The sequence below is a fragment of the Fringilla coelebs genome (assembly GCF_963513975.1).
Source record: "Fringilla coelebs genome assembly, chromosome: Z".
Taxonomy (NCBI): Eukaryota; Metazoa; Chordata; class Aves; order Passeriformes; family Fringillidae; genus Fringilla; species Fringilla coelebs.
In genome coordinates, this window is record NC_140031.1 from 69,349,760 (window position 1) to 69,364,656 (window position 14,897).

Sequence of the window (14,897 nt, forward strand, 5' to 3'; positions counted from 1 at the left end):
ACTGCTGCTAAGTGTAAATCCTATTCTTTGATGAAGCCCACTGCTTCTTATTTGCATTTATTTTTAATAGCATCACAGCTGCAGGAACTGCTAAGAAAAAATGTGGTTATCCTACAGGTGCAGGAATGGGAGAGTGAGAGTGCACTCTTTGAGGATGTTAGTGCATGGCCAAGTAAAATTCATGTACCTCAGTACTTGCTACTGTCAGACAAGAAGGGGCTGTTGGCATAAACGTAGAGTAGTAGTTCCTGTTCTGCTTTTACAGTTTAGAGACATCTTGAGATGGAAGTCTTGCTGTTCTACAAATCTGGTTTTTTTAATGAATTTTTATAATAGTTTTGTACTTCATTGTTTTATGGTCTCAGAAATGTCTTTAGGCATTGAATTGTCTATTTTAATTTTTTACTGGGCAAAGAAGGACATAAGAGCAACTTTTTAAAAATTTCATTTGATGTTCTCAAGTTCTTCTGGAAAACACTTCAGGCATTGGACATAGCGTATCACTTTGTGCTATAATGATTTTTATTTTGGCGTACTTTGATCTTACACCTGTCATTCTTACCTTTTTTGTGAGCTAAAAATTCTCTTTTCTCTGTGCGTAAGCTGCTCCATGCTGTGATCAATATTATCTATATATTTTTTTGTGCTTTATGTTTTTCTTTAGCTAGAAGAACTTGAACATACAGGAATACCACTAATGTATCAGCAGCATAAGGATTTGTTATGTTTTTCCTTCCCTTCATTAAAAAATAGTTTAATATTCTTGATGGCTTATAACCTGACTGCTTGAAAGCACTGAACAAATGTTTTTGAAGCTGTGTGTTCAGAGACTACTACAGTTTTTTCTGGTACTGTTATTAAATAACTCCTACCAGTGTATTATGTTGCATTTATTGACATATGACTTCATCTGCTGTTTTCTGTGCTTGCTGCTCAGTGTTCTGAGGTTCTGCAAGTTTTGTAATGATCTGTTGGTTTTGATGACTCATAATAATTTTGTATAAAGCACAGGTGCTTCTGTGATGATGTGTAGGCAGATAACCATTCTGAAGAACAGCCCAAGTCCTGGCACAGATTATGGAGAGGCTTCTGAGCTCTCTCCCCTGTCAGTCTTTGTCTCTTAAGTCTTCCTCTGCAAGGTCTTCAGTTCTGGTAGCTTCCTATCAGAGAAACTTCCTACTTCCAACACCTTTTCCCACAGGATCCTTGATGCCTTCATAGAACTCCTCAAGTTGTGAAACATGATTTTGCTCTGTAAAAGCTGCATTGTTCTTTTTTTCTTTTGAATTATTCTAGTCTACAGGTTCTTAGGCATGGTTTCAACCACCTTATGCAGTGTCAGAGTCTGACAGTGTTGTGCTTCTGATTGCCTTGTCCCATCTGAAGAAAATTTGATTTATTTTCCACTCTCGATACTTCTTTGCTTGGCTGACCTTAAGCCCAAGTTTTTGCAGATTTAATATTTTGAAAATTTGATAGCTGATTCTTCAATGCTTTGGCTCAATAGCATCTGACTCTGGTGAATTTTTACTATTAATTTGATGTTTTTAATTGCCTCTCGGATGCTTCATTTTTAGGAAATGCCTTCTATATCCTAAATCTGAAGAGGATCTGATTTGGGAATTGGCCTTAACTGTCTTGTTAGTAATTTTAGAAAACAACAGATTATCTAACTTTTCTGTTCTCTCTTTATCTTCTTATAAATTTGTCTTTTATACCTTCATTAGCTAGTAAATTATTGCATTAAGGTAGCAAGATGTTTGTAACTATCAGATTCTGTTATGTCTGAGCTCAGAAATAACAGTGGAAATTTTGGGAGATTTTATTGCCCTCTGACAGATGGCTGTGCAATTCACTGGAAGCTTTTATTATGCTTCCATATATTGGCTAGTCTATGCCTGTCAATTAGACCTGTATTGGACTTGCATTACCAGCTTTAACTTCTACTAATGGCCTTTGTGCAGATGAAAAAAATGCACATAGGTAAAAAGTTAAGAGTAACTGGAATTCTAAAGAAAAGATGGGTTTGCATTTGGTTTTCTTATTGACAAACAAAATTCTGCTCTCTAAAATATGTGATAGCATAGCTCTTTAAAAAGAGAAAAAAAGGTGTGTTGTTGTTTGTGTTCAGGGAGCAGAAGATAGAACTTTTTTGTGTCGAAGTGGCTCCAACTTGTTGTTTCATTTGAAAAATGGAATTTTTTTATGGGCTTCATTTTGCTACATGCAGTTCTTAACATCTGCATGAAACTTGAATGTGCCCAGGTGCTGGTGAGGTTTGTTCCATTTTCACGAGTCCCATTTGAATGGGGATTAGGATTTATGTTCCTGTCCAGTGACAGTTTGGTGTTTCCACCCAGTGTGTATTTGTGTTAGCAAGATGAGCCAAATTTACTCTAATGTTTTGTTCTTGCTTGTACTTTTTTGCTAGAGAACACTTACCCTTGGGCTTTGCAAATTTGGAACAAATGATTTTGTATCGTTTCTTAGAAATGTGATTAATTTTATAATGTTTGTAACCTCCTGTGGTTTTTTCCCTCCTTTCATATGTGCTTGCATAGCTGCTGTTCCTTTTCAGTGTCTGAATCTCAGCATCACTTAGTCTTTTCTATTTTTGGTCATGGAGAATAGAAGTTTTGTATTTATATTAGGCAGTTCTTTGTTTCTCAAACATCACTAAGTAACCAGAATGGAATACTAAATAATGCCTGCTTGAATGTGAACTTAGGCTGTTCGCAAGATTTTATGAATGTGTCTGTGATCAGTGTTTTGTTTTAAATAATGGAGATTTTGAAAATAGCTTTGCTTTCTTCACCCCTACACACTTGTGCTTCTTTCAGTTTTGCTTTATGTGTTTTTTCCTATGAGGGCATTGCTAAACTGTTATGGAATGTCTCATTTGAAGTTGGACATTTTGGTGTGAGATTGTGAGTGAATGCTTATCATGGGTCCACATATAGAGATTTTACAGTATACCTTGCACTTGTAAGCTGTGTGCAGAGCTTGTTCCTTGCCATTTTTTAAATCCAGTATATTTTTTTTCTTAATACAAATCCTCAAAACCCTTCTGTGTCAGTTTGCTTCACCTAAATTGCAGTCCAGAATTACAATTTGAAGTTTTGGTCCTGCTAGTCATCCTAACTTCCTGACCTCCTAATTTTCTAGATATTAGAATAGTTAGAGCCAGGTAGAAATGTATGTGCCTTGAGTAGTTCCTTTCTCTTGTTGCCACTTGTTTTCTTCCACTTTTATGAAAATACCACTACTAACTTGGTCTTTCATATAATGGACTTGAGCCTTCTGTCCTTTCATTTTCCTTAATAGATTTCTGCTTTTGTTTTACCAAGGGCAAGGTTCATAAATAAATAAAATTGTCTAATTTTTCAGCTACACTACACTTGCCATAAGAAATTCCAAAAACTTAAAGAAAAATCTTCTCTTACATGTGTAGAGGCAAAATTATTTCTTCACTTAAAATTATGTGTATGAAGTGATAGCATACTACTGCTAGCAGTCATTTGAGAAATCTGCTCTTTTCGTTGAACTGTTTTTTTTTTTTTTAAAGCTGGCTTCTGGAAATCTGAAAATGCAGGGCAGTTTACCTAAGTTTGAGTTTTACAATGTATTTGAAAATGGTGAGATAGTTAAAAGAAGTTTGATATGTTTTTCTTTCACAGAGTCCCCCAGAAAAGAAAAAAAAAAGTATATTTCAGTAGGTGAAAATCAGAGGAAGTAGCTGCTGACATAGGAAAACTGTACTAAAGGACATTTCTGAAGGAAAAATTTTAAGGTATGTGGGCTAAGTTATGCTTTGCAGAAGAGCTTTCCTGAAAATTAGCTGCCTGCTTTGCTTTGAGTGGACCAGTATTTCAGATCAGCTTTGAAATAATCAGGCAAACTTTTGTTATCCCTTCAGATGTTTATTGTTGACAAAAGCTTTGCAGAAGGATTAATTTTACTAGTTTATGTTTTATACATCATATCTATGCATACAAAGATGATCTTATGAATATGAGATTAGTGTAAACAAATGGTAGATATGCATGTGTTTTATGTTTCATGGTCTTGTGCATTCCAGGAATGGATCCTACACTAACAGAAATGTCAATTATTTGACTGTCTAATTTTTGTTTAAGGTGTGGATGGAATGCTAAGAAGGATTAATTTCAATATTGTAACGGAATATAACTATTGTAAGCCTCACATTGAGAAATTGAGAAGGACTGTCTTAACAAATGGGTAATCTATTGCAAAAATGCTTTTTGTTTGGTATAGAAGCCTTGATTTTAAGGATTTGTCTCCTGAATCCAAATCCTCTTTCTTTCTGATTTTGAGATATTTTTAATGTTTGTAGGAAGTGTTTGCAGAATAAAAGACATTCTGTATTCCCTCTGATTTGGAGCCCATGCAGATTTAGGAATAATCTAAATTCATGGTCAGCATATGAAGAGCGGGAGAATCCAGACCTGTGATGTGCTTTCCTATTCTGAATTTAACTGAAGGCCAGGTGTGGTTTTCTGGGTTTGTGGTTTTTTCGTTGCCCACCTTTTCACTGGTACAGTGAAACCACAAGTTCCAACTGATGCATGTAGATCCATCATTATTTTAAGTTTATAAAATCACAACCTTGGATATAACTGATGGCAATATGTAGCAGAAGACACCAGTCCTTACAAGTGTCGGAGAGCATCTTGTGAAAGTGTTGCATTGCACGTGCTCTGTTCTTCCTTGCTCATTTGATTTCAGGCAGTGTCAGACACAGGACCTTTGGTCTGACACAGCATGGCCACTTTCATGTGTCACAGACAGATTGCAATCTTTAAATGTACATTGGTTATGGAAACTACTTTCTTCAGAGTTGCTGCTGGAATCCAGCAGCATGACTAACTGGAATACTGGTTTTATTTCCTGAGGGGAGTGTTATTACAATATTGAAGATTTATGTGACTCGCAACTTCCTTGAAGTTGCTCACTGTTAGGCTGAAAAAATTTAACATTGATTTGTTTGGAATCTGTCTGCACCACTGTGTTGGTGGTTGAGAGAAATTTAAAATTGACTTTGGTAACTCTGCTTAAATTTAGAACAGTTTAAGATCTGGCTGCTCATTCATGCTATATTATTAAATGTACATTCAATGTGCACTTCCTGTTAATGATTAGTGCGTTGTTTTGAGCGTAACACTGTAAAGAAAGTAAGTCCTACTTTCTTGGAATTGATTGTGAGATGTATTTTACTTCTAAGCTTAAAAAATATTTCTTGACTAATTTACATGTGCAGTAATTTTTTCAGCCATCTGTATCTGTCTGTAATAGATAATATAGGATGTTTCTATGTCTTATAAGATATATATATATATATCTTATATTTCAAAATATTAAAAAATAGCTGAAGCTCATTTGTCTTATTTGGTGGTACTGGTATTTTTATTGCTTTACAAGACATGGTACAATTCTGTTTGAAACTTCACTGGCATGTCAAATTATGCAAGCTTTGTTCACATGGGGAGAAAGAGAGAAACTGAAGAAATCTCTTCACAGTAAGAGTAAGGCAATTCCTAAAGGTTTTTATTTCTGTATGAATTTAGCATATTATGTTTGTTATTATCACTTCTCTGTCTAGCTTGTTTTAAAACATGATGCCGTCTCTGGTTTTTCCGTTAAGATAAAATACTCTCCTATGTTTTTTTGAGAATTTTTTTCCCCCAGAAAATTTTCCCCAGAATTTTTTTTCCAGAATAGCTCTCACACTGTATTTTCATCTTTTGAACATTAGAGAAGAAAGTATGCTTGTGTCTCAAACTCCCCATATCTCATACCCATTCCACATTAAATCTTTTCTGGGTTCAGATTTTGCTGGTTTTGCTGATTTCTCAATTTTGCCGGTGGTCTGTGGTTACAAAATCTGTCTAGGAATCTTTTTCTTTCTGTGTGAGTATTTTAATGTTGTATGTTAAAGCCAAAAAATATGGGAATATTAGTATATCATAATCCAGTAGCTGTAAACGTGGGGAAGCACAAGGAGAATCACACCATGAATAGCAGCCCACCTAGTCTGCTGTTCTTAAATGTCTTCTGGTGCCATGGTTGGAGACACAGGGCTGATCTAAATGCATTACTGTGCCCAGGTGATCACTGTTGGTCCCTTCTGACTGAAATATTCTGTTGCATTGGTCTGACCCTCTGGGGCAGGTGTCATCTCATCTGTGGTCACTAATGAGGGAGATAGCAAACTTGGAAAAATACCTGTCTGTGTTAGTGCCAGATACTGTATTTTTGAGCACTGGCCTTTGAAAATTTGCTAGTGTTTTTTAAGAGTTTTTGAAAATCAGATTTGTGTGTTCATGTGTTTGGTAAATCTTACAGTTCTGACTTCAAATTAATCACTGTGTGATCCATACTGTTTTCTGTTGTTTAAAAATATTAAAAAACATTAAAAAATCAGGAGATGTTTGAAGTCACAGAATTAGTTTTTAGTTTATCAAAATTTAAGCTTAGTCAAGTGGCTTAGGTCTTGAATACTTCTTCACCATTTCTTTGCCTCCACAATAAAGCACTTGGCTGGATGTCTTGGTTGAACATTTTCTCAGTTTACATGGAAATCATGTGACAGCTGGCTTACCTTTGGGAATCATCAGTTCTCAGTCTTTGGACTTATTAGTTTTAGCAAATCAGAATTTTACCATTTTTGCAAAACAATTTTTTGCTGTGCTGCTTCTGTCACAGAGAAAGGAATAATTTAAAACAAAGACTGGTGTCCAGTCTTTGTACATTGTGTGTACAATTTTTGCCTATGTATCCAGGCATCTAATAGTGGAATTTGAAAAAATCTGATTACTGCTTCGTGAAGAATAACTTAGCAGGCTGGAGTGAGATATTGTTGGGTCTTTTGCTCTATTGATTTTTGTAATCCTAGATCTCCTTTGTAAGTCACCAGAAGCAGACTGAAATATCACATGCTGAGGATATTTCCTCCTTCCCTTGACATACTGCCTCTCAGTAAAAAACAGAGGCTAGGGTAAAAGCACGCAAGCCATTACTTTACTCATAATACAAGGCTGAACTTCACTGTGAGATTCAGTTCCCATCTCTTCTAAATCTGGATGTAAGAAAACAAGGATACTATTTTTTTCACAGCTAATGTACTAGGAGAGTCAGGTAATGTGCTAAAATGAGGTAAAAGAAAGATGAAAAGTCATAAAAAAGGATTTTTATCTAAAGGGCATTGAAAATTCACTACTGCAGCTTTAGTCATGTTAATAAACAGGGACTTTAAGATTTTTTTTTCTTTGTATCATGTTGCTAAAACGTTTGTGGTTCTGCAAGAGGGTTCCTCAGTTTTAACTGTGGAGGTATTTTCATAATGCTACTAATAATGACATAGTTCATAAATACAGCCAACATAAACTATTTGCTGTTGCTGTGTATGACTGAATTCCTAGCCCTGAATTCAAGAAGTATTCTGACTGAAGTATACAGCTTCAAATTAAAAAGCTTATGAAAGCTTACAGGTTTAAGGTTACTCATACAGCTTTGACTTGTCTGTATTGTGTAGATATATAGTTCTGTTCTAGTTTTCTTTATTGGATCTTTGTTTTGTTTTGTAGCATGGTTTGTGTTCTAAGAATAAACACATAGTACATGAGGCTTATTTCAGAGGTTGCTTGAGGTTCTGATTTGCAAAATCTTCAGAAATTTTGTGCAGTAACTGAAGCCAGTAACATATTTATTTTTTCTGAATACCTAACATGCTAAAAATGCTAGGCACTCTGAAAAGTTTGTCTTTAAGCCTTGTACATATCAGTATGAGCTGCCACAGTGTTGACATTAGTTTATGTGTCTCAGTTCTTAATGTAAAATAAGAATATTAGTCCTACTTCCCTCAATGCACTGCTAGAAGATAAATTTGTTAATGCTTGTAGAACACTGCTAATTTAAGGGGTAATATGTAAAGCCTGTGAAGAAATTGGTATTTCTGTGTTAAAAAGAACCAGCAAGACTTTGCTGTAATGCAGGAATTAGTGAATAGGCAGTGTACAGGCTGTGGCTGTACTGCAGTCCAGAGATAAGAGCTGCAGTTTATATAAGTTTATCTTACCTTGTTGAAGCTGATTAGTATAGGTTGGTGTGCACAGAGAAAAGAGGGTTCAGCCCACATTACAAAAGCTTGTGCAAGAGTATGTAGGAATTACTTCTTTGTGTGGTTTCAGCTCTTCCACAATGTAGCTGTGTGTTTATCAGCATCAGATGCAGGTATTTCAGCGCTAACTCTAGCAATGTGTCTTTGACCTTTGGTTCTGCTACAGGATTTCTTAAGGCAGCATATCTTATCTGTTTATCAATCTTCCTTTATGTGAATTTGGTACAATAAGACTGGACTGTCCTAGGGTAAAATGGTGTGAACTAAAGAACTCTGACCCCGGGGACCAGTGTGTGGTTGGATGGGAAACCTACTTAGGGATATTTTCTGGATTTTGGGAGGTTGAATCTGCAGGTTTAATGGCCCGTTAACACAGGATTTAGGAGCAAACTAGCTTCTAAAGAGTTCCCACAGACACAGTGTCTGAGAACTGGTGTTTTATGTGGATTTTTCTGTGCTCTTAGGAGAGTAAACCTGAGAAACAAATGTTTCAGGTCACCAGGAGTAGAAAAGTGCAGCTGGCAGCTTGTCTGGAGATAATGTTTGCTGTGCTTATTTGGTTAAATATGTAGATTGGTCTTAAGTGTTTGTCTTAGGTGCTGTTATGTTTTCTTTCATTCTGTACTTTAAGTTAGGGCGGAATGTTTTTGCAGAAATGGAAACTGAAATTCTAAGGCTGAAATCCTTTCCAGTCAGAGTTTGTTGTTGAAAACTGTGCTTTGAGCCTCCTTTCAGGAGGTTAATGTATGTTGTTAGTCTTATGATTAGGTAATTTCAGGGCTTAGGCATCAATAATTGCTCTTTGTCTCACCAGAAGTTTTTTCTTTTGATAATTGTCTCATCAATCTTGTTCTCCTTTCAGATGTGGTGAAGAGCCTGTATTTTTCCCCTGTCTGGTATATAGTGCCTTAAAAAATGGGGTTTGGAGGTGACCTGAAGTATTCTCATGACGCTTTATTAAAACTGCAAGACTGGGAACTACGACTGCTGGAAACAGTGAAGAAATTTATGGTAATGAGAGTAAAAAGTGATAAAGAATATGCGTCCACTTTACAGAATCTTTGTAACCAAGTAGATAAAGAGAGTGCTTGTCAATTGGATTATATCAGCAATGTGTCCAAGGTAAGTCTGAGGTTTGAATTTGGAATGTCCTTGGGTTCTGGGTTTACTTTTGGGTTTTTTTTGGTTTGAGTTGGATTCCTATCCATTCAGTTTCTTGAGAGTTAATGTTGCCAAAGTATTTAAAATGGATGATTTTAGTTTGAAATATGCAGAAGTTGAGCAGAAGTTGAGTCTTGCTTTGAAAAAATTAACTGAATGAGAATCAACCCTGATTTTTGAAACTCAGTATTTTACATAAATGGGTTTAGCCTGCTTCTTTGTTCAGTGCTTTGAAAATCAAGTATGCTATAGTAAGCTTTTCTTTTAAGATAGGAACTATTGTTTATGTTATATAGAATTGTGACAGAAATAGAAAAATGCCAGGAAACCAAGGCAAAGCCTAGCATTCCAGCTGTTACTCACACTGCAGCATGTGTGGTAAGAACAAAACATTAATTCAGGATGTTTCTCGTAATTGTGAGGTTATTTTGTATTCTGTGTAAAAGAACTGTGTTGACTTTTTAAAAAGTAAAAAGGTAAGGCTCTCTGTTCTCCAAATTACTGGTTTTTAGATTTAGAGCAAGTCCAAGTAAATGTAATAATGAAGCAAACTTCCCTTATCACCTGTTTGAAAGTTTTACTCCAGACCTGGATTCTCTACCGACAAGAGAAGACTATTCTGTTTTGATGGCTTATTCAGTTCTTGGCCCTTGTTCTGTAGCAGTGGTTACACAGTGCATTCAGTCTGGCATGAATCCTCATTTTCTCTCTGCAGGAAAACACCCTTTCTGGGTCAGGTTAAATTTCAGACAAAGCAGTTTTTATGTCATGGGCTTATGGGATGGCTGCTTGGACAGTGGCTGTGGTGTAGCATTAGGAACAGGAGTGCTCCTTGTGCACCAGGATGGATGTATACAGGGTTAAAGTGGCTGTGTGTGACTTGAAGGCTGTGCTGCTATAGCTGGGCTGTTGCAGCACTATGTTTATATATAACACGTTCTGTTGTTGCTTCCCTCCCTCACAATAATTCTTGCCTTGCAAATTGAAAACTGCCCTTTTTTTTCATTGGCACAGAGTATTTAGTGTTATAAGGTTTAAATGACCATTAACCTTCACATAGGTATCTCAGTCTAGGACAGTTCATGTTAATAACATGAGCACTTCTTGTGAGCAGATAAATTGAAAAAATCTGGAGATCTGGCTTGAGCCATCTTCTTTTTGCCTTGAAAAGAGGTGTGCATGTCACATTTTGAAATCTTGTTTTGAATAGAGGCACTCAAGTTGTCCTTCAGCATTATTTTCATTCCCTTTTGTTTTCTGTTAAGGAGGTGTAATTTTTCACTGTTGCATCTCTGATTTCTATGTTTTCTCTGTTTTCTGCGTTTTAACAGCAAAAATATTCATATGGACTGGCAGATCTTTTATATGGGCTTGCCTTATGATTTCACTGACACCTTGGATTTTGCAGTTGTGTAGTGACACATTATGTTACTGGTTTTGGCAGTTAAAAAGCCTGAATTATTGATTATTTACTAATCTCATTCTAATTTTTTAAAATCTTTTTGTGATAGTTTCTCTCTCTTCCTGACATTTTAGAGAACTAAAGAATGTTGCAAATATTATGGGAAATGAATCTACTTTCTTACATCTTCTAAGATATAAAGTACCTTAAAAGATACCTTTTTGTTATTGTGGTATTATTTGGCATTTTGTGGCATTAAAACCCAATAGCAAGCTGTTTAATTTTTAATGGGTTTTCTTTGGTTGGTTTTGTTGTTGTGGTTGTTTGTTTTGTTTTGTTTTGATCTCTAAGTGTATAGTAACAGTGAGCACTTAGAGAGAAATGGTGTTTGGGAAAATCTGTTTTATGATTTTTTTCATGTGGAGACAACAAACTTGCTGGAAGGCATGATAGCAGCAACTGGTAATGTTTGAAAAGAGGTGTTTTTAGGAGCTTCCAGACTGCTCTTTTGTGTATATGTCTGAAAAATAGTGTTAAAACAAACATTAATGTATTTTACTGCATTTGTTGAACTCATCATTTTTTTTGTGGAAGGAAATGCTTTACTTTTTCTGCTGTTCCCACCTAGCTTTTTTGTCCCATATAAATCTCTGTTATTGAAGCATTTTCACTTCACCTTCTCCTAATTAAAAATAATAAAAAAAAAATACAAAACCCAGCTTTACTGCTATTTCCCTATGGAAACATTGCTTTCCCTTTTTCCTGATGGAAAGAGTGATGAGAAGAACAGGGAAATACATGATTTTTTTTTTTAATAGGGAAGTAATTGCTATGTTTCTGGCTTATTTAAGCTCATTTGGTGACTTGTAAACTAAGCATTTCCTTAGAATATCTGTACTGTTGAAAAATGTTTTTGGTTTGATTTTTCAGGATTCAAACAGTAGTTGTTTCATCAGTACTAAATCAGCCTTACGGAAAATGGATGATTCTAACTACATTTTCACCTCTGAGCACTTTTACGAACTCTTCTGTAACCACAAAGGCCCACTCTTTTCACAAATGTTCAGTACTCTTTTATGCTATGCAGCTTTGCAGTATGGCTTCTGAAATGGTCTCCAGCCACAGCAGGAAAGCTTTAGGCCTTGATAATTTATAACACCACACTTTAAGCAGTCCAGATATCTCTGTGCCAATCTGTGGGATATTTACAAGCCAGAAGAAATGTTTAACATAGTTCAGTATATAGGGGAGTAAATTGTCTTTTGTTTTGCTCTCTATAATCCAGTTTCTGTTGTGGCGTTGTCATGTAGAGATGGAAATATTAGGTATATATGTTTGTATACAGGATATAAAGAAACCCCGAAGCTAAGAAATAAATTATTTCTTAAAGTTTTTATCTCAGATTGATTTCTGTTTTAGTAAGAGCCAAGATAAATGCCAGTAGAACTCATATGCTAGGTGCCTTCAAAACCTTGTAATTCTGTGGCATGTAGCCCCTCTGAAATCTTAGCTATAGCACAGCTTTCATTGTCAGGGAGTTATCTTTAAGGAATCCAGTGTGTGACAGCAATCTTGAGGGTAACCAAGGTTTTATTTGAACCGAAGTTTATTTTCACATTTGCGTCTCTGATATCTGTAGATATCAGTATTCAAAGCCACACACAGCACATTAAGCTGTCCTGAAAACTGACAGAATGTCCAAGAAGCTATTAAAGTAAGGGTGCAGAAGGATGCTGGGTTACAGTGACAGATGGGTGTTGTGTCTGTGCTTTGGAACTGGTGGTCTGACCGATGCTGCTGTGTGAAGCAGCTGATGTAATGGTGTCCTCTTAAAGCACCACCCCTCAAATGCATATTGCTGTCAGGTATTCAGACAAAGGTGGAAGTCAGCTTGGGCAGAGCAACTGTGGGGGGAAACTGAAGGACAAAGGATGTGGCAACATGGTTCTCAGGGGTGTTGGGGTATGTTAAAAAAAAATAAGGCTGCAGTGCTTTCTTTGGTGCACAGAAATACTAGGACAGTGCTGAAGGGTGAATATTCAATATTTTTCTCTCTGATGCTGTTTTTTTATGATTTTATGAGAGAGATTGAGACATGATTTTGGTGTTGCAGGAGGATCTCGAATGCATTTGGGTAAACTTAAAATTAGTTCTTTTACTGAATTTTTTTAAACAGTGATGCATCTTCTCCTGCAGTTCTTATTAATTGTTTGGTTCTTTGTGAGCTGAAATAAATAAGTGCTTTTCTGTTCTGACTTTTGTATAGTCTTGGTTGCTCGTGGTACAGCAAACAGAACAGCTGAGCAAAATAATGAAGACACATGCAGAGGATCTTAATTCTGGGCCCTTGCATAGGCTTACAATGATGATCAAAGATAAACAGCAAGTTAAGAAGAGTTTCGTAGGTGTTCATCAACAAATTGAAGCGGAGATGTACAAGGTATTTTTTTCATTTGTGCTTGATAAATTGATTATAATTGTCTACTTTTAAAAATATTAAATTAAGAGTGTATTTTTTGGGTTTTGTTAATGCTGTGGTAAAAGTGTAGTGGGTGATATGTACAATGCTTCGTTTAAATTTAATCATTTTCTACACAGATTTTCTTTCCTGCTAGCTGATAAGGCAAAGATGGTAAAGTTTCTTCCATATGAATTTCCATGCACAGATAGAACTGAAAATGTTATTCTAGTAGAGGATAATGAATTATTGTGTGACACCTCTATTCCACCTCTTTTCCTGTTGTAATTCCACTCTAGACATTCATGGGGCTAGGGCACTCTAAACTGTTCTTAATAAATGCTCTTGGCAGTCCAGACTCTTTTGGGAGGGGACAGGGTTCTAGTCCCTGTTCTAAAATATAAAGCAGGTGTAAAGCAAACATTGAGACTGCAGGTGAAACTCTTCAGAGTGTTTTCCATGACCTGCCTGTTATCCTTCTTGTGTTGAAAGTGCTGTATCCTGTCAGTAAAGCTGACAAAAATCACAGTTTCAGATGCTCTGGGGGAAATTTAGCTACAGACGTCAAAAATCAGAGTGATAGTCTGAAGGGTCTACTGAGACAAGGAAAAGTACTGTTTCTTCTTTCTTCCAGCAGAGAATTTCGGATTTGAAGTAGTGTAATTAAAATGTAACATCTGAGTAAAGCAGTAACACTGTCATGGATTGATGAGTAAAAGATTCTTGGGCCAGTTCTGAGAAGAATTTGGAGTTATTATGTATTTAAATTAAGACTATTTTAAGTTAAATACATTGGCTCTAATAAGATTGCTTCTGTAATATGCTAGAATCTTGGCATCTTCCCCTATGGGGATGTCTTTTTTGAAGCATGGTCAGTAGGATGTCATTATCTCATAAAACTTCAAGCCAGATAATCACTTGCTGCTACTTACAAATTGGTGCACCTCAAAAAAGTCAGAATGGAAGAAGAGGAAAACCTGGTAGCATGTGTTAGAAATAATAGAAGTTATAAAGAATTGCAGAAAGAGGAAAAGAAAGATAAGAAAGAAAGGCTGAATGGGGTAAGACTGCTGTAAGCCCAGGCATACTTTGAAAAGAGACCATGCAATGTTTTGTTTTCTGTTGATAGGCCAAACTCTAATAGAACTTCTAATAAAAATATCTTTTAAAATAAGATTTTTCCAAAAAAACATAATGCATACTGAGCACTTGCCAAAGGATTATTACAAACCATATTAACTTTATTTTATTATGGGTTGCATAGCCACGAAAGTATTTTGCATCCCGCTGATTAAACTTGCACTGTTGTTTGGTTAGAGGTCTTTTGGGGTTGTTTTCCTACTTTCCCCTTCCTGAATTTGCAAAGAAGTATTTGAATAGTGTTCTCCTATTGTTAGCTGACGTTGTTCAAGGTTTTGTGTACCTGGAGCACTTTAAGAATGATTCCCTGAAATTCAAAAGATTTCTCATGTTCTGTGGTATTATTTCTGATTTTGTTATGCACAGAGCTAAAATGCCAATTATATCTCAGTACAGTATGCAAAATTTGTGAATATCAGTGTCAGTGCAGCTCCTATTTTTAGGATAAGATGGCATAAAAATGTGTTTAGGTCAAATGCATGTATGTTGTCCTTTCTTATTCTAGATACCTCTACAATGAGCAATCTTACGGGGATGATTCCTAAGAACAGTAAATAACACGGCTTTTGCACAAATGTAATGAACTCGTGTCTTGTAGA

At 35.9% G+C, this 14,897-nt stretch overlaps 1 protein-coding gene across 4 annotated transcripts in view; it reads left to right on the top strand.

Annotated features, from left to right (window-relative positions):
• The first annotated feature begins 3,674 nt into the window (after positions 1-3,674).
• The window catches only part of FER (FER tyrosine kinase), a 145,730-nt gene continuing 134,507 nt past the window's right edge, over positions 3,675-14,897 (top strand). For all 4 annotated transcript variants that reach the window (XM_084225824.1, XM_084225827.1, XM_084225826.1 and 1 more), the window contains exons 1-3: positions 3,675-3,790; positions 9,000-9,259; positions 12,967-13,140. In XM_084225824.1, the coding sequence (XP_084081950.1) occupies positions 9,053-9,259; positions 12,967-13,140 (381 nt within the window). In that variant the 5' untranslated portion in view covers positions 3,675-3,790; positions 9,000-9,052. The remainder of the gene's footprint in view (positions 3,791-8,999; positions 9,260-12,966; positions 13,141-14,897) is intronic.